Genomic DNA, 22,278 nt, shown 5'->3' on the forward strand with positions numbered 1-22,278 from the left:
TTGCATCCGAGGAAGAAAGAAGGCTTTCAGCACAACGGATGATCGCCATCTTTGACACGTTCAAGCCACGGTGTGCGTTGCGTGTTAACTTCGCCAACCGTTTTTGTGCTCTTTTACATACTTATTCGATAATAAGGATCGATGTCTCGTTTTTATCATAACCGCGGCGGTGGCGGCGGCATGGGGATGTACCAGTTCAACCCTCGACGAGGCGGTGGAATAGGCGGTCCGATGCGGGGCGGTATAATGGCAAACCAAAATTTTAGAAATCATCCTTTTCAGAACCAGAATCGCCGGGGAGGAAACAATGACTTCAACCGGGGACAGCAGTCGTCTCCCCAGAAGCCACAGAACAACCAAGGCGTATCAGGCCTCCCAGCTCCGACCCCCGGGCCTGCTCTCACCATGAAAGGCCCGATGGACAAGTTACAGGAACAAGAAAAGGCGACAACCCCCGCGACAGAGCCGAAAGTTCAGGTAAAGCAAGAAATCACATCGGCCCAGTCCAACCAGAACCCGCAGCTCAAGTCACCAACTCAAAACGCTAGTAACCCGCCACAACAACAACAGCAGCAGCAGACTCAATCTACGCCCGTGAGTCCCAAGTCAGGCCCTCAACAAAACCAACAGAATCAGAAAGTTGGTCCGCAACCGAACCAGCAGAAAGTAAGCCCGCAACCGAACCAGCAGAAAGTAGGCCCGCAACCGAACCAGCAGAAAGTAGCCCCGCAACCGAACCAGCAGAAGGCAGGACAACAACCGAACCAGCAGAAGGCAGGACAACAACCGAACCAGCGGGTTGGCCAACCGCAAAATCAACAGAACCAGAGGGCAGGCCAACCACAAAATCTGCAGAACCAGAGGGCAGGCCAACCACAAAATCTGCAGAGCCAGAGGGCAGGCCAACCACAAAATCTGCAGAGCCAGAGGGCAGGCCAACCACAAAATCTGCAGAACCAGAGGGCAGGCCAACCACAAAATCTACAGAACCAAAGGGCAGGCCAACCACAAAATCTGCAGAACCAGAGAGCAGGCCAACCACAAAATCTGCAGAACCAGAGGGCAGGACAACCACAAAATCTGCAGAACCAGAGGACGGGTCCGCAGCAGAACCAGAGGGCAGGCCAACCACAAAATCTGCAGAACCAGAGGACTGGTCCGCAGCAGAACCAGAGGGCAGGCATGCAGCAACAAAACCAGCAGAACCAGAGGATCGGCCAGCAGCACAACCAACAGAATCAAAGGCCGGGTCCGAAAATGGGGCCCCAGATGAATACAACATTGCATACACCGGTGCAAGGGCAGACGCAGCAGCAGGAGACCCCTGGCACAAGTTCGGGGGAAAGTAAATTACAGGTTCGTTTTTGTACTCTTTTCCCTAATTTAAAATAATAGTCTTTTAAAAGACTCGAAAACGCTTAAACATCGTAAATGTCGCCCAAAAATTGTTGTACTGTAGTAGTTATTTTATATGTTAGTGTTGTGTTTAATTCCTATCGCTTAGCACCCTAACCGGGCGGTGCTGCAAAGAATCCATTCAGTAATGTGTGTTTCCTGTCTTTGTCTCGCGCAACCGCTTGCACGGAGTGTTAAAATCAAACGCACCCTTCGGTATAGCGTCCCCGTCCGCCATTTTGTGTGAAAAAAATCCTTCGTCACAAACTTACACGATCGTTTGTTTTTGACCCACATATTTATTTTCTCATTATATCGTGATTTTTTTTTGTTTCGACCGTGAAAAAATTGTATTATAGCAGATTTGAGGTTGTTTGCGCTCCATTGTCGATATGAACGAACGTTAACCTCGAGAGACGAGAAAATGGCGACCAAGAAAATAAGTCATGGCCTAACTTATTTGTGCCCCTATTTATTTTTATTTTCATTTTGTACTATAAAGAGTATTGTGTTTAACACAGTTGTTGTTTTCCCATATATATTTAGCAGGACTTAAAGGCGACTCTGTCCATGTTGCTTAAGCCTGGCGAGAAAGCATACACACAAAGGTGCCGTCTGTTTATCGGAAACCTCCCCAATGACATCACAGAGGACAATTTCAGAAAGATTTTCGCCAAGTATGGGGAGCCCAGTGAGGTCTTCATCAACAAAGGAAAAGGCTTTGGCTTCATTCGACTGGTAAGGTTTAACATTACTCATGAATGCAAGATACTGTTTGTTGATTATGCTATGAAATTATTGTCACATTTATTGCAGGAGTCTCGCGCACTTGCCGAGATAGCAAAAGCCGAACTGGACGACCTTCCGATGAAAGGCAGAAGCCTCCGCGTCCGCTTTGCCACTCACTCGGCGGCCCTTTCCGTGAAGAACCTGTCGCCCTACGTGTCCAATGAGCTACTGGAGGAGGCTTTCTCCCAGTTTGGGTTGGTTGAAAGGGCCATCGTCATTGTCGACGACCGCGGGCGCTCCACTGGCAAGGGTATTGTCGAGTTTGCCTCCAAGCCCGCTGCCAGGAAGGCCCTTGACCGGTGCAACGAAGGTGTCTTTCTCCTCACCACGTGAGTTTCATCCCAGTTTAATACTTATGTTTTTTAACTGCATGAATTCACCATTTGCTGTATTATAGCCCATCACAAGTTCTATACCCGGTCTTTTAAAATAAGTAAAAAAGTATATTGAACAGAACACTGTAAGAACATGCTGCCATGTTTTTGTTTCAGGTCACCAAGGCCCATACTTGTGGAGCCTCTTGAACAGTGTGATGATGAAGACGGACTTCCTGAGAAGCTGGCACAGAAGAACCACAGATACCAATCGTAAGCATGTCCATTGTCACCTTTTGACTGTCCTCTTTGTAGGGTATACATCCACAGTTTTAACAGAACATTTTTGTCCTTCCTGTATACTCTGAACAGAGAGCGAGAGGAGCCCCCGCGCTTTGCCCGCCCAGGCACCTTTGAGTTTGAGTACTCCAAACGCTGGAAATCACTGGATGAGATGGAGAAGCAGCAGAGGCAGCAGGTAGAGAAGAACATGCGCGAGGCCCGCGAGAAGCTCGAGAGCGAGATGGAGGACGCCTACCACGAGCACCAGGCCAACCTTCTCCGCCAGGGTAGGGCCTTTGCGGCTATGTCATCTCAACTGTCGCAGTGCCCTTCAGCTAAATTTCACATTCCTTCGCAGACCTGATGAGGCGGCAGGAGGAACTGCGACGCATGGAAGAGCTCCACAGTCAGGAGATGCAAAAGAGGAAGGAAATGCAGTTAAGGTAGCGATGTTCATCTGGCTGAAGGACCGCACACCTTCGTCCATGTGCATGCCACAGTACATGCTCATGGTTTCATCTCTTTTGCGCGCAGGCAAGAAGAGGAGCGTCGCAGGCGAGAAGAGGAGATGATTCGCCAGCGCGAGATGGAGGAACAGATGCGTCGCCAGCGAGAGGAGAGCTACAGGATGGGCAACTACATGGATGTGAGTTCAGCATTTGGCAAATGAGGATAGAAACCGGATGTTGAATGAAATTGTAATGTTTTTGAATTCTTTTTTTTTTCAGAGGGAGAGAGACATGAGAATGAGTGCTGGTGGTGCAATGGGCATGGGAGGTAGGTTTTTTTTTTTTCTCCCTCTGTTGTGTTGTGTGTTGATTTTGGCGGATAGTGCTCAGTTCTACTTCCAAGCATTCATTATAGAAGGGTTATATTTAATGTCAGCATTATTTTAGTGCACAGCAGGGATGTGATTTTTCCGCTAATTCGCGGAATTCCGCTTTTTTTATCCCCCCCCCAAAAAAAAAATCATATATTTTTTTTTTTTGTTGTATTTCATTGTGTATGCACATGACTCCGACAGACAATCTTCTGCTATAACAAAGACATTTGTGGTATGCTCTAATATGAGTTACTTTTCATTTGGTCATGATACAATTATTTGTTCATGAAATTTGAACTCTTCAACATTATTTATGTGTTAACTTAGTAATCACATTAGTTAGATATGATGATATTCTCAGTGATAGTTTTTAAAAGCAAAGGCAGTCCAATGTTTTTGAATGTGACTGATTTTGAGTTGACTAAAACTGCCATTTTATATGGGATAGTTCAATATACATTGAAAATTTATGCTGTTGTTTTGTCGTATTTCTTTGTCATGTGAGTGCATTGAAAGTACTTAAAAACACGGAAAACCCATGAGCTCCCAGACCCCCGGCTAAATTTTCAGATAATTTCACTTTGGTCAAATCACATCCCTGGCACAGTCACAAGTGCTGAAATGATTTGAATCTCAGTTAAGAATGTTTTGTAGTCATGACAGTAGAGTTAATTCCAGGCGTGGGTGAATAAAACTCGCCACCCACAGCTTATTTTTTTTTTATCCTGTCTTGGTCTACAGCTGGTGACGCATCTTAAATATCTGATACTTTTCCGATGAAGCAGTAGAAAGTTTGCAGCAGTGCACGCTGCACAACTAAATCTCAGGCCTGTGCTTGTTTTTGACCCGTTGATGTTCACCAATCAGATATGTCCTATGGCGCCGTTGCCCAGAACTTCAACTTGAGTGGAATGGGATTTGAGGGGCAGCAGTCAATGGGAGCGTCTCCGGGATCCCAGATGAGCAATGACTTGGTAATGTATCCCGTTTTCGTTGATGTTGTATCTTGTGTCAGGCGTTTCCCATCCAGTGGGAGATGACTTGGAACAGATTAGTCGCCTCAAATGGTGGCTTGGCAGGAAGTTGGCATCTGCCCAGGCATTATGACCACACACTTGCCACTTGTTGATTCTGGCGGATATGATTGTCACATAAACTAAAAAATATATATATATATATGAATATTGGCAAGCCAGTCCCCCTCAATTTTATTAGTGGTTAAGCTTAAAGCTGACTGACAGCCTGCACTAAACCCTTAAAACTTCTGTCATATCACGACATTTTGTGCTGTGGATTGCTACTGCAAGCCCTGTCTCTTGTGAGCTGGACAGGCACTTTTTTTTCTTGGCATCTACCAGTGTTTTTAAAGCCCACAATTGTTGATATATGTGCGAGCAGACTGAAGCGTGTAATCCGTCATGAGAAGAAATCCTTTGGACATCTGTGTGTTTTTGTGTGCTCCTTTTAGTGCAATAAACTCAACTATTATGACGCAAGTAGGCACGTATTTCATCCTCGTGAACAGCTGTATTTTTTATATAGTGTTTAGTGCAGGCTGGCGGCCAAACCACAATCAAGAAGTGACTTATGATAATGAACTCCTGGGGGGGGTCGGCACAGCCTTATGACTTGAGTGCTCAGGTGTTTTTTACTGTAGATTGCATACACAATAGAAATGTCAGTTGGTCTTTATTCTTCTGGATTGTTTGCATATAGACTGACCGAGACTGCTGGACAGTTTCTGTGGTTGGCACCTCTAGCGTCATTTTCCACCTGAAAATGAAGTACATTTTTATAAGGAGCATAGTTATAGAGGTCATGCAAAATGAGGTTGTGTTTCAACCGTTTGCCACTTTTGTGACATCTTGTTGTCTTTTGAGACACTCTGCCATGAATATTATTTCGCTGGCATCGGGCCAGAAACGTCCCAAGTCAAAATTTTGTAAGTGTAATATTTTTCCACAAATCTATGCTACCAGCCCAGACACGTATGTGGTTACATTTTCAAATTGAACGATCGAAAGATTGGACGATGGCTTGATCTCTTGGATACTATAATGTTTATAGTTAAAAAAAAAAAAGAAGATTCTTTTTTGGGGTGATAATTTTGGCGGTACGATTCTGCCCAATGCCAGGTTATTTTTATTTTTTTTATATATATACAGTGCTCAATTCTAAATGAGCAACACCATCTTTTGTTCATTCCTCTGTGAAAACAAGAACAATTATCTGAATTTTGATGATTACTCACAAACTTAATTAGAAATACTTTTCACAATGTATTAACTCAATTTGTTACCCAAAAAATTATTTGTATGTGCCCGTCAAATATAATTTGCAGTCAATGAGACACATTTGTGGGTTTATTTTGTGGTATATTGGAGGAAGCACTGATTCTGGCGGCAAACTAGGGCTGGGCGATATGGCCAGAAATTCATTGGCATTCAGGACGATGATGATTTTAATCTAATAAACCCAACAAACATTTTTTTTAAAGGTTTCATTTATTCAAAAAAAATTCCTGTGCAAAATGGTAAGACAACAATAATGTATACTGATTCTAAATTATTTTTTACCATAAATGTAACATTCATAGTTTGTGCTTAAATGCCACAATTAAGTAGTTTGCAGCTATTGTAAACATGTCTTGTAAAGCACCCATCCAGCATGATCTGCTACTTGTTCAAAATTGCAACTCACAAAAACATTTGAATGTAACAGAACACAAGAACAACATCTTTTAATAATCCAGAAGACAAAATTGGATTTCACGATTTAGCAAATTTTCAACCATTTTGCTTTTTAAAATGAGGATGTTTATCGAATTAATTTGATTTATTGCCCAGCCCTACAACAAACTGAAGCTTCTCTATTGCACACGTGCCTTTTAGCCATGCTGTGCAATCATATTAAGTTCAATATGTCTTATAGCACGTAGGCAGCAAATGAGCTGATTTATTTGCACCCGTGGGCCGTTTTTTAAAATCAAAAGGACACAATCACATTTGTTATTCGTCTGAGGTTTAGTACTTTTAGTTCTGTTACCATAGTTTTTGTTTTTTCCCCTAAAGCAGTTTGAAAATGTAGGACCCTATGAAATCTGGATTTGTTTACACTTGTTTCCGTTTAAATCTGTGAATTTGTATTTCTCAAAAGCAATCTGATCAGAATTGCCGCTGTTCATGAAAAACCCTGTAAAGTGAATTTGTCAATGTTTCTACATAGTTAGGGGATGCACGATAATATCGGCAATTATGGACCAAGTTTACGTCATACAGAGAAACCAGATAATAAAGAAATCCGCCGATAATAATAGACATGCCACTTTGGTCCTATCTGTTGTGTTTGTGGCTCAAGTTGTGCACAATTTCTCAACCCCTCTCCTATAGTAGTGTCATTTATTTGTGCTTTTTTTTTTTTTTTTTTACTGTCCTGTTATGGAAAATAACTAACACATATTAACATAAGTTTATACTGTATTGTGGACACCTGTATTTTCTTTAACAACGGGCTTTTCACTTCTCGTACATGAAGCAATATCAAAGTGACTTTGACTGATAAGTCCGCTCGATACAGACTGCTTGCTTTCCTGTCTAGCTGACACCTCCTTTTCTCTTCCCAAAACCTAACCAGGCTGCATACAAATCTTCCCATAATGATTTTCCGCGCACACTCTCACAGATTACTTCTTGTAGACTGCTCTGTAAGACTTGTGTAACCAGACTGTTTCATTCATCTCACCTAACTACTAAAAATTCCATAACACTCCCCAAAATGTTACCCTCGCAGTTTTTTGTTGCAATTTTAAACACGACTGTCTTTGGCAAACTCAAGGAAGGGGAGGTGTGCAAAAGTGTACTATATATAAGAGCACCATTGAAGAGTGCCTTCACCTGCATCAGCAGTTACCCGCGTGCAGTCAAACCCAAAAATGCATCCCAAATGTCTTCCCTTTCGGGGTAGTTGTCTGGCATGGCTGCTTTAGCGTGCCTTGTGGTTGGCTGCGAGTGCACGCACATCACACAGAGAAAGGCGGAATGGCGAGGCATGTGGATTTTATTTATTTTTTTGTAAGTGACACCACAGCTCGCTTGTGAACTGGGGCTTTGTGTTTATATGGCTGCTTTAGAGCGCTTCGTTGTCCACTTTAGAGTGCTTCGTTGTCGCCGCTTGTAAAGGCCCTGCGACGTACCTGTGTGCTGTCAAATTTAGAAGACATTTTCACTTTACAGGGTCTTTTACACAAAAATCTGAACTGACATCAGATTTCCCTTTTTTTTTAATTGCTTTTTGTTTTTGACTGACTCCACTGTAGCCACTTTGCATACGAGTGTGACTTAATTTGACCACTACTTTATGTAAGCCGATGTCAGAACTCCCATTTTAAATTCCGCCTTGAGCTTTCAGTGTAACGCGTTTCGTAAATTTTTACAAAACTTGTTGGGTTCCGTGGTTTCCACTCGGCGGATTTCATGGGGTCCTACGGTAGCAGAGCTGACGGCTATAAGCGACGACAGCCTCGGCTTGGTATGTGCTGCTGAGGCTGTGAGGGAGGCGTTGACTAACGAAAGCATTACCCTTTCTTCCTTTTCCGTATGTAACCTGTGGCACCTGTGGACCTTCATATTGGAACGAACGTTTTCTTCGGATGTGTGGCCTGCTGCTTTTGTTGATCGAAACATGCATACACGAACACACATTTATATTTATATATACACACGCATGCATACACACACACACACTCATACATCTCCCTCCAACATGGACATGAACTGTGTGCTTGTGCACTGCCCTCCCCCCACCCCTTATGAACACCACCCCCCCTTGCCCGCCGTACTGGCACGTTGCCCTACACAGCGCAATGAGCGCTTCGCTCAGGGCGGCCCCCGAGGAATGGGGCCCGGTAACGGCGCTTACGCCAGGGTCCGCGAAGACTTTGACAGTCCCGCTAAGAAAGCTCGTTTTTAAACACGCCCTCCTTTGACGTTCCTAGTTGAAGCGCGTGTTTTTTTTTGTTTTTTTTTTGTACAGATTCCCCCCCAAAAAAATAATAGGCTGACTTAGTTTGTATTTAATTTCCAAATGTTCCAGCATTTTGTCTTGACACTTCATTTTATGACCAGTCAGTCTACTCTTTTTGTATTGTCACTAGTAATAGGAAGCTGAGATTTCCCTTTAGCTGCATTTGACCCCTGTATACTAATTACGTTCTAGATGTACTGTGCTGTGTGATTGGTCGTGAATTGTAATTTTTCTTCTTAATCCTCCATGGCTGTGTTTGTGCCATCCACTTCAAAAGCATGTTACAATAAAAGCAAAATTGAGTTCCATTTGGCCAAACTTAATATTTATTCTTGCTGCGTTCAAATCAGCCAAGCTGCAGCATTTGGTTGTCGACAATAAAATGGCTGTGATGGCTCACTACCGTCATATGGACCTTCATGTAGTTGTATAACGGGTCAACCGTGCAGTGCTTAAATGCAGTGCTCATACCCCACTATCAAATCTTTGTATAGTGGTAATCAGAGATACATACTTTGCATATCTCATAATTAACTCACCTGTAATTTCCAGTATAATTTCAGAAAGTGGTCATTGAAGCTGAGGATTACAGTGTAGCATTTTTCCAGCTCACTCAGTGACTTGAACCCTTGATTTTCTGTTGGGGTCAATGTTTATTCTGTATTGCCAACTGTTGTACAGAAAACCTTTTTAGCCTTTTGGGGTCTCTTGAATTCGAATAATGAAAGCGTTACCTTTTTATCCTTTGTGCCCTGATCAATCAACTCGGTTATCTATAGACTAGAGCACTTGGAAAAACAACCGCAGCTAAAACGAAGGGCTGTACATGAATAACATTTCAACTGCACATATGACACCATTTTATAATTTAAGGAGAACAAAGTGGTGGTAGGGGTGGGAATCTATGGGTACCTTTCAATTCCGATTTTGAGGCATTCGATTCGATTCAGCCCTCAAGGAAGAGCAATGATTAATATTTCAAACTTGGACTTTTATAAAAGTGGCACGGCAAGCTGGTTTACAATAGTCAAGTGTGCAAACATATTTTTTTTAAAAAGCAGCATTTGCTGTAACAGATGTCTAACTTCTATCACAATATATTTACAAAAACATATTTAAACTTATCAATCTGGTTTAGCATAACCTGTATTTTAATACATGAAAGTGCAATATTCAGGACACAATGGTGGCTTTTAGTTTCTTTAAACTTCAAAAAATCAATTTTTAATACCTCTGCTGTATAATTTGAGAACCAGGTCACACGGACGACACAGTCCAGTTGCCAATGTTGCATTTTTGTCCGTGACTTTTTGACTCCAAAGCTACAGCTGAGCTGCTGCTATCCCCGAATCGCAGTCAAAACTGCTGTGCTGTGTGCTCAGAAGCTGTTGGACATTAATTAGTGTGATGGCTGCTCGTTAAGCTTGAAACGCATCTTTATTGAGACGTGCTTCCTTTCACTTTTTGGATTTAAGAAGACAAGACATTCTCCAAAGGAAGATCAAGTTGCAAACGTTTTCTTGGTTGCTTAATCAAAAGATTGCATAAGACGATGGAAGTTCGTCTGTCTGCCAATTGATTGGTTTGTCCTGCGTCTCTTTATGATCCCATCTTTGTATGGTCTTTACATTTCTTGACAACCATAGGTATAAACTCAACATATTCAAGATTATGAGGCGATCAGTATTGCAGTCGAGCTGCTCTTCAGTACGACTCAATAGTACTGCCGTTGTACTTAACCGCTGCCTGATGACAAATGTGGATTTCATAAACAATTAGCTCTGTAATAACAAACTTGAATCTATATCAGTTATAGTTAATTATATCAGTGCTAGTTTAGATCAGGGGTGCTCAAGTTGGGTCCTCGAGAGCACCCATCCAGCCTGTTTTCCGTGTTTCTCTCCACTAACACACCTGATTCATGATCAGGATCGTTATCAGGCTTCTGCAAACAGGGATGTGATTTTTCCGCTAATTCGCGGAATTCCGCTTTTTTATCCCCCCCCCCCCCAAAAAAAAAAAATCCGCTTTTTTTTTTTTTTTTTTTTTTTTTTAATAGTAGTAGTTCATTGTGTATGCACATGACTCCGACAGATAACATCTTCTGCTATAACAAAGACATTTTTGGTATGCTCTAATATGAGTTACTTTTCATTTGGTCATGATACAATTATTTGTTCATGAAATTTGAACTCTTCAACATTATTTAAGGAGTAACTTAGTAATCACATTAGTTAGATATGATGATATTCTCAGTGATAGTTTTTAAAAGCAAAGGCAGTCCAATGTTTTTGAATGTGACTGATTTTGAGTTGACTAAAACTGCCATTTTATATGGGATAGTTCAATATACATTGAAAATTTATGCTGTTGTTTTGTCTATTTCTTTGTCATGTGAGTGCATTGAAAGTACTTAAAAACACGGAAAATCCATGAGCTCCGGGGGGGGGAGCCCCCCTTGTCCCCCCACCAGGGCACCGCCCTGGACCTAGCTGGGTGCCAGCGACCCCCAGACCCCCGGCTAAATTTTCAGATAATTTCACTTTGGTCAAATCACATCCCTGTGCAAAGCTTGCTAATTAGCTGATCATTAGATTCAGCTGTGCTGCAGGAGGGAAACCTTGAAAACAGGCTGGATAAAGGGGCTCTTGAGGACCGAACGTGAGCACCCCCTGGTTTTTGATCTTTTTAAAAGTTGAAGTGGACTGCAACGCAATCCGCAACAGCGATCATCTTTTTGTCGTTGCTCCTCTTATAAACCAAGTGACCACAATCTGAAGAGGAAGTCTGTTCTGGAGGACGCTTCTTGCAGCCATTGGACGCTCTAAAAATGTCAATTAGTTGGGTTAGCTACATCGGGTACACAGAGGACAAGACTGATCATCTCAACTGGGTTAAAGGGAAAAAAAAGTATTGCATTTATGGGTGTCAGTTGTCATCGGACAACTGCCAAATCATCGTCTGTTGACCAAATCAGCGGCGCTTTCTACGTTCCAGGATTGGTTGTCCCGCTGTGGCTTATGCTTGTAGAACTCTTTGAAAAGGTAAAAGACCCTCCCACTGACATACTTGTACAGCCGTCATGGCTGCCTTCATCTCCAAGCTCATCCATTCAAAAATGTTTTGGAAATGTTTGATGTTCGTCGTCCATCATCCCTCTGATGTTGTTCCCTCATAGCAACACATTTAATCTAAAGTCTTGACGGCACAAGTTTTAAGCAATCTGTCGTCTTTTCTATGTAATTAATTTCCTCCTTAAATTGTTTCTTGGGCGATCCCTAACTGGTGCCCATTTTCAGACGTCTACCAGAGATTCCTAAATTTGTCAATTTTGAAATGCATTTGATTCCCGTTTGGTCTCTTAGTGAGGATTTAAAAACATTGAAGAGGAACATCACATAACGTCTTTAAAGAACGTTGTCCTCAATTTCACACCAAGTAGATTATCGTTAAATGTTTTTAGCGGTTGGATATATGTAGTGTATTCTGTATTGCTACTTTGATGTGCTCTTTACATTCTTTCTTTAACAGGTTTGACGGACTATAAAGATTTGGGACTGTGGAGGAAATTGAGGCTGTGTAGCGCTTTAGCAAATCTTTTAAACCTCAAGTGATGGTAGATTGTGAAAGGCTGCATTTGGCTTTGAAGTCAGTGTAGCGCCAATGGAAATTGGTAGGTAACTAACTGCCCCATCTGGAACTTGCATGACAAATGTTGCGGTAACCTTTTTTTTTTTATTTTTTATTTTTTTTAAACACGAGCTCAACCGGTTAACTTTGAGGTTGATACGTTTGAGTACCTGCTTCTTTGTTTAGAAGTTCTCCACCATCAACCACCAGATCAACTTGATGCTATCGGTCTGCTAAAATATAGCAATTTTAGTGACAATTGGCATCAGACAAATGAATGTTACTATCAAGCATAGTAGTAATAATGTACAAATACAGAAGCCTAATGAGCTGGGTAAAAAATGTTAACGTCAAAATAATGGCAACGCAAGTAGATGCATAATAATAGATGGAAACATTCTTCCGCTTCTAGTTTTAACATTGTACTTTTTAAGTAATTTTGGGGAACTTTTAATTCTGGCTGTGTTGTCATATTGCAGGAATGACTTCCCCTGTGAGTTTTACAGTCCGTCCATGATGATATCTGAAGGAAGACCACGTTTCCTTTTGAGGACAGGCGCATTGCCTCCTTTTTAGCTCACGCCGGCGAGTGCAACCCGGGCCGATGTTGATCCTTGACTGTCCTTTCACCCGGGGTAGCTTTTGACGTATGCCATAAAGCAGTCTGCACATTTGCAGTTTTTTTTTTTTTTTTTTTTGTGTGGCAGTGTTCCTACCATCCTCCTCAAAGTTGCTTAGTGCCAGTAGAAATGATACAGACCCCCTCAGGCAATGGCAAAGGTACCATTCAACTCGTTTTTGAGTCGATGTTTTCATCAGACGAGTTCTGGAAATATTTTATTATTATGGTTGAAAAAGTTCTTTAGTGCTACTTTAAAACGATGGGTATTTGAACACGCTGTGCAGAGACGCGTGTGTATGCATACGTGCACTGATCGATGCCACAAGGCAGCATTATAGATTATAGCATGTTGCATAGACAAAGTAATTCGGTGTGCTTCACGCAATTAACTCTTTGACTGCCAGACGTTTTCAGAAAAAAGATGCCGTGGGTGCCAGCCGATTTTAAGCATTTTGACTGATCTTTCAAGGTCCATAGAAAATTATGTGTTTGGACTATGGAAACACACATACTACCAAAAAAAGATTGGACTCTCATCTTTCATCAGAAAAAAAAAGTTTGTTTCTACCTTATTCCGTTTTTCAGTAATCCCCAAAAGAAAATGGTTAGTTTCACCTCTGTTTTGAAACAAACGTCTTCTAACGTCTTTGGCACTCCTCCATAGGATTTTACTAAACGTTATTTAACGTTTTTGGCACTCAAAGAGTTAACAAAAGTGGAAAAAATGTTCAACTAATAGAAATACTTAAAATTAATTTTTGACGTCTATAGCCGTCAATGGCAGTGAATGAGTTAAAAAAAAAATAAAAATTTTTTTAAAGCATTTACAAACAAGAATTTAGGACATTTGAAAGCAAAGAAATAGTATGTTGTTTTGTTTTTTAGATTTTTGAAAAATTTATTTTATAAAAACCTTATCCATTGGCATTTTTAGGGTTGGAAAAAGCATGGCTTTTAACCTGGATTTATAGGATTTACACTTGGGGCTGATATCATTTCTCTCAGCAGCCATTTTTGTGCAGCGCGACAGCCGAATGCTGCTTTACCATGTTTGCGTTGCACTTTTTGACCCGAGTCTGCAGTCCTCGGCGCACTACTGGGTTAAATAGTCAATTAGCATTTCTTTATTGAGGGCTAAACCATCAATCACGATGCACAAACTTTTGATTCTTTACATTGTCGCTGACTTAAACTGAGTAGTTGTAACTGGAATTCTTTAATGCCATTTAACGTTGCATGAAATATAAACTTTGAAAAACCTAATCACATCGTAAAGGCATTTTTGCATCCGTTTATCGTTGAGAGAATAGCACGTGAGCCAAATGTCCATCCAAAAAAAAAAAATGTTGTCTGTGTGGTGTACAATTTGTTTTCTTTAACAGGTTTGTCCATCTTTAAAGGTGAGAAGGAACAATCCAAAGCCAGCAATTAAGTCTGCTGACTACAGAGCTGATGATTTTATTTAAAGGGGGGGGGGGGGGGGTAAACTTCTGCAGTAGCTGGTGTGTAGCTCTCGTTGGGGTGGTGTGGATGGAAAAGGTACGACTTGATCTCATTCTCTTCAAATTGGTGTTGTGAACGTCCGGTGTAGCCTATCGTTTGTAATGGTGCAAGATTGCTTTCATTTCTTGGAACAAGTTTGAATTGACTGCATTTCAAATGTATTTAATCTCATACAGTGGCAGCTGTACTTGGACTTTCACATGGAGAGAAAAATGTGTGTGTATATACATTCGTACGCAGGATTGAATGTGTTTATTCTTTAAAGACATGAAAATACGTCCCTCGCATGGAATGAGATAATATTCTGTAGTTAGCATGCTGTCGAGATTAAAGTGTTGACGTTGAAGATGAATTTAAATTCAAATTAAAAATGTCATAATATTTGGCGCATCATCTCAGAGCAAATTCCCTGCTAAATCGGCTATGCTATCATTGCTGCTGGAGTGTAGTGAGTGCTCGTGAGCAGAACTAAACTCGTAAGCGGGAAATTTTAAGAATTGTTTTTATGAGAAGAATATAAAATGCCTGTAAAGCCGAGTCTGTTTTGATCGTTTTGTGCGTTTGTATTTTACAGGAGAACGATTGTATTGAAGGACCAAAGAATGTTTTTTTAATCTAAATATACTTTCTATTTGATTTTAGATTTGTTTCAAGATTTTACCCAAGTGACTTATTTACCCTCTAAACTACGCAATCGGTTTCAATCAGACTGTTAAAATATTTTTTCAAATGTCAAAAAGATCATAGTAAATAAAAAATAAGTCAAAGAAAAGCAGAATGCTCCGATAACGCTAGTTTTTTTTTTTTATTATTTTGGACACGGTACTACTAATGTGTAGAAATAAAATGTTGGGCAGGTTGTTTGCGAAAAACTGGCCCCATTCATCGCCATATAATATCCATTTTTAGTCATAAGGCCACTGGCCACCATATTTCTCTATTCTTAAACTTTAGATTTTTGAGAATTTAAAAGCTAAATGACCCAACATTCTCTCCATGCCTTAATCTTGAGGCCCGGGGGGGGGGGGGGGGGACATCCCTTTCTATGCTACGTTGTGTGTGTCTTGCTAAAAAAAAAATTGAACCGATACTGCAAGCTTAATTTTAAAATAAACGGGGTGAACAAACTTATCAATTTGTTGTATGTAATATGATCATGAGACAATTAAACATTTTTGGTCTCATGGTCAAAACGCCACGTTGAGGGAAGCTTAAAAGACGGTGAGAAAAATAGCAAGTCTGCCATCTGTTCTAAAGAAGCCCTCCAGTATTTATGGCTCTCACTTGTATTCATGTCCCGGGTTTTTTTTTGTGACAAAAATCTGGTCACTGGACCTAAACCTTATCCACCTGCGATCGGGTCTGTAAATTGTGGCCCCGCTGTGCTTCAGTGTGTGTGTGTGTGTGTCATGTTTTTGGCAAAGCGAGCTGCGTTAGCCGCAAGTCAGCCACCTTGTCAGAGACGGGCTGGCCCAGTCCGCAAGTTACTTTGCTCCGTCAGTAGTTCTGCAGCAGTCAGTGGACAGTAAAGCCTGGACTTGTTTGCACTGCAGCCACAGAGGTATGCGAACACGGCACGAGCGAGGTAAGTGCCCATCCATGTTTACCTTATCCGAGATTGTCCCGTAACTCTCTCCTCTCTGTCCTCAACTCACGTCACGGTGACCATATCAAGAAGGGCTTCTGGCATCACACTTTTTTTTTCCCCCCCATCAAATGGCATCACAGTGCAGATCCTACAACTCTGGATGTGTACATCGAAACAAGTCTTGTGGGACTCTGCATTGCGTGTGAATGTGTGCTTGTAGTTCCCGCGTATCAGATGATGACTGAGTGGCTTTCTGGGACCACACGTCAAGTATGCCTTCAACCTGACTTTTGTTGCCTTTTGAGCACCTTAGTTCCTGTGTGGTAGGGCGGCAGTGTTACTCAGAGTTTGTATTCAAAAGTTGCAGTTTCACTCTTCACGTGTTTTGGTGGTACAAAAAAAAAAAAAGTGCTGCTCTTAAAAAGAACACTCGCAACTTGAACTGAATTAAAAACCTGTTTTGTTTCCACCAAGCGGAACAGTTGCCTACGCTACACAATTTCACATGAGTATTTTCATCTTCAAACAGCCTGTGCCGACTGGTGTGTGTGTGTGTGTGTGTGCGCGCGCATGTGTGTGTGTGTGTGTGTTCATATATCTGGTCTGGCCGGACCGTACGGACCAATTAGATCTGCGGCAACGTAAATTGCTGTCAGCCCAACGGGGTGCGGGTAGTCGGTATCAGGTGTGTAACTTAAACACCCAACGTGCCACTTTGTTTAGCAAGTCATTGAAATAATGATGGCCAGTGAGAAGAGCCACTTTTGGCACTTTTCTGGCTGGCTCTCACCTGTGGTAGAAAAGGCACCTGCTGTATTGTGTTGATGGACCGAAGCAAAACCAAAAACGATTTTGTCACCCTCATTGGCATCTATTATATCACAATTTGCCAAATAATCATTGCTTACTCTTCCAAATGTTACCTTGGTGATGTACTGGACTGTTTGGTGGACATTGCTATACCGAGACCAACGAATAGTAGTCATAGTCCGTGTTTTTTTTGTTTTTGACTTCACTTCTGCTGAACCCAGAACATGGCGAGGGTTTTTGGATCAAAAGTGTCTTTGTGGTTTTTCAGGTTGCTTCTTGCATATAATAACTTGGGTGGGATTGAAGGATATTTTGAAAAGTAACCCTTAAAAAGTCTCAACTGGACTTTAAATCTCTTTCATGTCACGTCTCTGTTGTGTTGATGGGGTTTTGGGAATCTGAAACGGTTGTTTTGAATGACATAACAGGCTTTGGTATTATTCTAAACCAGTGTTTCCAATCCCAACATTCATCGAGGCAAGACACAAGGCAACCCCCCCCCCTCTTTTTTTTTTTTTTTTTAAATGCAAACCCCAAAACATGCTACCAAACAAATGCCACAAAAAAATGTAATCCTGAGATTATCTAGTCTGAATTTACTCACAAATTGACTGTGTGAAATTGAGGTCTGTTAAACTGAAAACAAAGCCCGTATGACAAGCCATTACTTTTATTCTAACTCTTAACTTTACGTTGCTATCATAGATGAACAAAGATATTTATAACTAATAAACTTTCAAACAAATCAAGTGAAGTTGAATTGAACACAGTGCTGATAACCCTGGATGGCAATCACTCATAACACACCATATATTTTAACAGTATAATCTCAACTCATAAGTGTTGAGTAAAAAAAAAAAAAAACTGGTTTGCAATCATGACATGAGTCAAAATTGTCAAACCGTTAAACAACATTCATGGTTTGCACACGACATTTGTACCAATAAATCACCTCTGAGGTCATTTCATGTGCTAGTCGGTCTGTTGTGGGGCGGGCGTGCGTGCGTGCGTGAATATCTTGTCATTATTCCCGTCATTGTGCTTCCATCTTGAGCTCTTCTCTTGTCGGGCGGCGTCCCGCCGGCGAGCGGCCGTCGTGATTGCGTGCTTTCCAAGGAACTGTTGTCGTATCCGCTCTATCGAGGCCTGTCCATCTGCACTGTGATCCATTTCCTTTCTCAGAGTCCGGAGGTCGACCACGGGTTTCGGTGCCTTGCGACCCAAAACACGAGTGTGATGCCAGAACTACCCTCGCGGCCGCTAATGGCCGCCAACGTTACGCAAAGCGACTTGGCCTGTAGCGGAGAAAAAAAAAGCTCTGTTGCCACTTGGTGTGGTAACACAACTTGCAACATAACCCAGGGTTCAGGTTTTTTTTTTTTTTTTTTAGTATGCAGTGGTCTGGAGTTTTGTCACGTATCCTTGCAGCTTGACAAGTAAACAGCAGAGGTGGGGGACTTAAGTCACCAATTTTAAGACTTGACTTAAAGATGACTGTTTAACGACCTTTGACTTTGTAGTGAGACTCAACCTAACTTGACAAACACAACAAGTCTTGCTTTTGTGTTTTGGAAGTTTCTTTTTGGGGAGTGCGCTTGAAACGCTATAAATAAACATTAGGGAAACTGTTTTTTGAAGCAAACTAAGGCAAGTACAGATAATGAGTAAGGCCGCAAAATATATTGACAAAATATCGATGTCGCGATATTGGCCCACACAAGCATTTTATCTGAATTTGACCAGTCAGATACGAACTAAAATGTGCACCGCCGTCCAATAGTTGAACATTACAAAGAGGTAATTAATTACAATTAATTATCTACAGGGATGTGATTTTTCCGCTAATTCGCGGAATTCCGCTTTTTTTTTTTTATCTCCCCCCCAAAAAAAAAAATCTGATTTTTATTTATTTTATTTTTTTTATTATTATTTTTTTTTTAGTAGTTCATTGTGTATGCACATGACTCCGACAGATAACATCTTCTGCTATAACAAAGACATTTGTGGTATGCTCTAATATGAGTTACTTTTCATTTGGTCATGATACAATTATTTGTTCATGAAATTTGAACCCCTCAACATTATTTATGTGTTAACTTAGTAATCACATGAGTTAGATATGATGATATTCTCAGTGATAGTTTTTAAAAGCAAAGGCAGTCCAATGTTTTTGAATGTGACTGATTTTGAGTTGACTAAAACTGCCATTTTATATGGGATAGTTCAATATACATTGAAAATTTATGCTGTTGTTTTGTCTTATTTCTTTGTCATGTGAGTGCATTGAAAGTACTTCAAAACACGGAAAACCCATGAGCGGGTGCCAGCGGCCCCCAGACCCCCGGCTAAATTTTCAGATAATTTCACTTTGGTCAAATCACATCCCTGTATCTAAGAATACATTTAATTAGCTTATTTTGCCCCAAAATTGAATTCTTTCATTAGATAATAAATATGTCCTTTATGTACACGTCAAATATTGCAATAATATCAATATTGCTAATGTTTAGCAACTATATCGCATGCTTTTCCAATATCGTGCAGCCCTACTAGTGAGTGCTATTTGGCTAATATGCAACTTTTACGACTAGACTTGCTTAAAAGGTGGAATTTGAATGGCGACTCTCTTCACTCCCCCAAATTCCTTTGCCAAAAACCACAAAGCTGGTCTAAGCCACATCGGTAGCGTGGCTTATTCATGTCGGAAAGTTGATGCTGTACCTTTTTGGATCATATATGAGAGATAATCAACTTACCAGACCCCTGAAGTTTAATTTTCAGTGAAAGATGGGCGGGGGGCAGAGAGGGATGTTTTTTCCCTATAAAGATTTAAGTCAAATACAGTTTTAACTTTTAATATATGACGACGTTTTGGAGGGTTTTAGTACTCTGCGGCTTGTTTGGTTTATTTTTTTCCCCCACAGATGCCCTCACTTGAAACCTGAAGGGCGCAAGACTTGAGACTGAATTAGGATTTGTATGTGTGACTGTCTCCCACCTCTGGTGAACAATGCCACTCATGCTCCCTAGGACACTTGTACTTTTCGCCAAGGTCACACTGCGCAATTTCGCCAATTAGCAACAATAACTTTAAGGACTTTATAAACATCGATCAGGGTCAACCTTTTGCGTAAAGGTTTCTTCCGTTTTTTTTATTTTCTGCTCGTTGTTTTGACATATGTGCCATTTTGAATGATTATGCTTTGCACAAGCTATCCTTTGCATTTTCTCGCATTATCTACATGGCTTTTGGTCAAACTTCATTTAAAAAAAAATATATATATAGATTTTTTATTTTTTTTTTAAGTTCCTGCCGCCTCAGGACCTTGTGTAGTGTGACCGCGAGTCTCACATACGACGTTAACATATTTTGTGTAATGCATGTTTCATATCGTGACCTTTTTTATGACACCGACACACACAAACAAACCACGCACAAGCTGCCATTTTATTTGGACTTTTCCCTGTCGGCTTTCTCATTGTTTTGCGTGTCTCGCCGCAGGAGCCTCCACTTGCCGACGGAGGGTGACCGGCCTCGCCGCGTCGCCATGAACGGTAACTTCCAAATATCTTCATCATAGTTTGTGTCATTGCGAGGAACGCAATCTGAAATGGTGCGGCGCTCATTTTTGTGTACTTTCCAGAGATCATGGCCACTTGGGGGAATGACGCAACAACCTTGGGGGAGGGAATTCCCTGTTTGTCTGCCTTTACTCACGACGAGGATGTCCAAATCAGCGGTGTGTGTGCGCGCGTGGTTGAATACGTCAAAAATTCATCTTCATTTAAATGTCTAATTGTGTTTTTTTTTTTGTGTTTTTTTCCTCCCCTGGCAGAGGCGCATTCCGTGATGCGCCGCTGGACGACTCATGAATAGATGGATGCTCTCAAATATGAAAATAAAAAAACAATACACTTGAGTCATTACGCCTCTCCTTTCTGCTATTAACTCTTTGACTGCCAGATGTTTTCAGAAAAGGGATGCCGTGGGTGCCAGCCGATTTAAGCATTTTGATTGATCTTTCAAGGTCCACAGAAAATTATGTGTTTGGACTCTGGAAACACACATACTACCAAATGAAAGATTGGACTCTCATCTTTCATCAGAAAAAAAAGTTTGTTTCTACCTTATTCCGTTTTTCAGTAATTAACAATAGAAAATGGTTAGTTTCACCTCTGTTTTGAAAAAAAAAAAAAAAAAACGTCTTTTAACGTCTTTGGCACTCCTCCATAGGATTTTACTAAACGTTATTTAACGTTTTTGGCAGTCAAAGAGTTAAGTGCAACAGCACCAGGGAGCAAAACAAACAAGTCTCCAGTGTCTGATTACCCCCCGGCCCCCCTCCAGCCTGCAACTGTATCGCCGACCCACTCAAAAAAGTGACGTTAATCCCACCGAAAGCCTTCTCACAATAAATGACATTAATTTAGTGTGTGTTGGGAAGGTGCCGCATTTCCTTGGAGGAGGTCCAGCCCAAGAGACACTGACGCAAGGTGATCCACCCGCGGTGGCCAGATTGAATGCGGGTTTGTGTCACGCTGACCCGACACCGGAACATGCAATCCTCGCACCGCAGGCGCGCGTGTGAAAGCCTCGACCTTCGCGGTCATCTGATCTGCCATTAAAAGCGAGCACTTTGAACGAGCTCCTTTCACGCGGAGATTCGGCGCCTCAGCTTTGCGTTTTCAACAAGTTCCAGTGAAACCATAAATGCATCTTTCATACCGTCATGGAATTGAATCCGTTTATCACATTATTTTGTTTGGAAATTAGCAGATGTGACTATTTAGTAATTATTATAGATTATTTATTTATTTTTATAAAACGGCACATATATAAAAAATACATTTTGCTGGTCAAACAATTTAGTTTATAAATGAAAGTAACACGTGTTCTAATTGGATTGACATCAGCTAGGATGAGATGAATTTTTTTTTATAATCCAAGTCAATAATTGTAAATATAAATTAACTCATTCACTGCCATTGACGGCTATAGACGTCAAACATTCATTTGAACTCAACATTTTTTTCCCCCACTTTTGTTAAGAGTATGAAAACTTAAAAAAATTTAATGTACATTTAGAACAGATACAAAATTTGTGATTAATCGTGAGTTAACTAGTGAAGTCATGCGATTGATTGTGATTACAGATTTTAATCGCCCTCAATTTTTTGTTTTCTTTATTTAATTCATTCGCTGCCATTGACGGCTATAAACGTCAACAATTATTTTCAACTATTTCTATTTAAAAAAAAAAAAGTCCACTTTTGTTAAGAGTATGCAAACCTAGATTTTTTTTATTGTACATTTAGAACATATATAAAATTTGTAATTAATCATGAGTTAACTAGTGAAGTAATGCGATTAATTACAATTAAAAATGTTAATCGCCTGTCGCCCCTAATTTTTTATCTTTTTTTTTTTTATGAATTTATGGCAGTGAATGAGTTAAAAAGATTCAGAATTGTCTTAAAGTGTAATGTCAGGTCTGGAAAA

General features: G+C 40.9%; 1 protein-coding gene across 3 annotated transcripts; it reads left to right on the forward strand.

Moving 5' to 3' along the window:
* Positions 1–6: 6 nt before the first annotated feature.
* On the forward strand, positions 7–20,698 carry LOC144036875 (paraspeckle component 1-like). 3 transcript variants are annotated; one of them, XM_077547801.1, is made up of 12 exons: positions 7–1,356; positions 1,942–2,133; positions 2,212–2,513; positions 2,676–2,771; positions 2,871–3,067; positions 3,139–3,223; positions 3,315–3,426; positions 3,509–3,557; positions 4,471–4,577; positions 8,461–20,333; positions 20,423–20,518; positions 20,615–20,698. In XM_077547801.1, the coding sequence occupies exons 1-10, from the start codon at positions 142–144 to the stop codon at positions 8,569–8,571; spliced, it is 2,466 nt and encodes an 821-aa protein (XP_077403927.1). In that variant the 5' UTR covers positions 7–141; the 3' UTR covers positions 8,572–20,333; positions 20,423–20,518; positions 20,615–20,698. The 3 variants fall into 3 exon arrangements, with proteins under 3 accessions (XP_077403927.1, XP_077403929.1, XP_077403928.1); XM_077547803.1 differs by having other exon boundaries at positions 20,281–20,333; XM_077547802.1 differs by having other exon boundaries at positions 1,945–2,133.
* The last annotated feature ends 1,580 nt before the right edge of the window (positions 20,699–22,278 follow it).

The sequence above is a fragment of the Vanacampus margaritifer genome, chromosome 17 (assembly GCF_051991255.1).
Source record: "Vanacampus margaritifer isolate UIUO_Vmar chromosome 17, RoL_Vmar_1.0, whole genome shotgun sequence".
Taxonomy (NCBI): Eukaryota; Metazoa; Chordata; class Actinopteri; order Syngnathiformes; family Syngnathidae; genus Vanacampus; species Vanacampus margaritifer.

Coding starts and splice junctions, on each gene's coding strand:
- LOC144036875 (XM_077547801.1), top strand. CDS start 142: ATGTCTCGTTTTTATCATAACCGCGGCGGTGGCGGCGGCATGGGGATG. Junction 1,357..1,941: donor CGGGGGAAAGTAAATTACAG/GTTCGTTTTTGT, acceptor ATATATATTTAG/CAGGACTTAAAGGCGACTCT. Junction 4,578..8,460: donor CCCAGATGAGCAATGACTTG/GTAATGTATCCC, acceptor TGCCCTACACAG/CGCAATGAGCGCTTCGCTCA.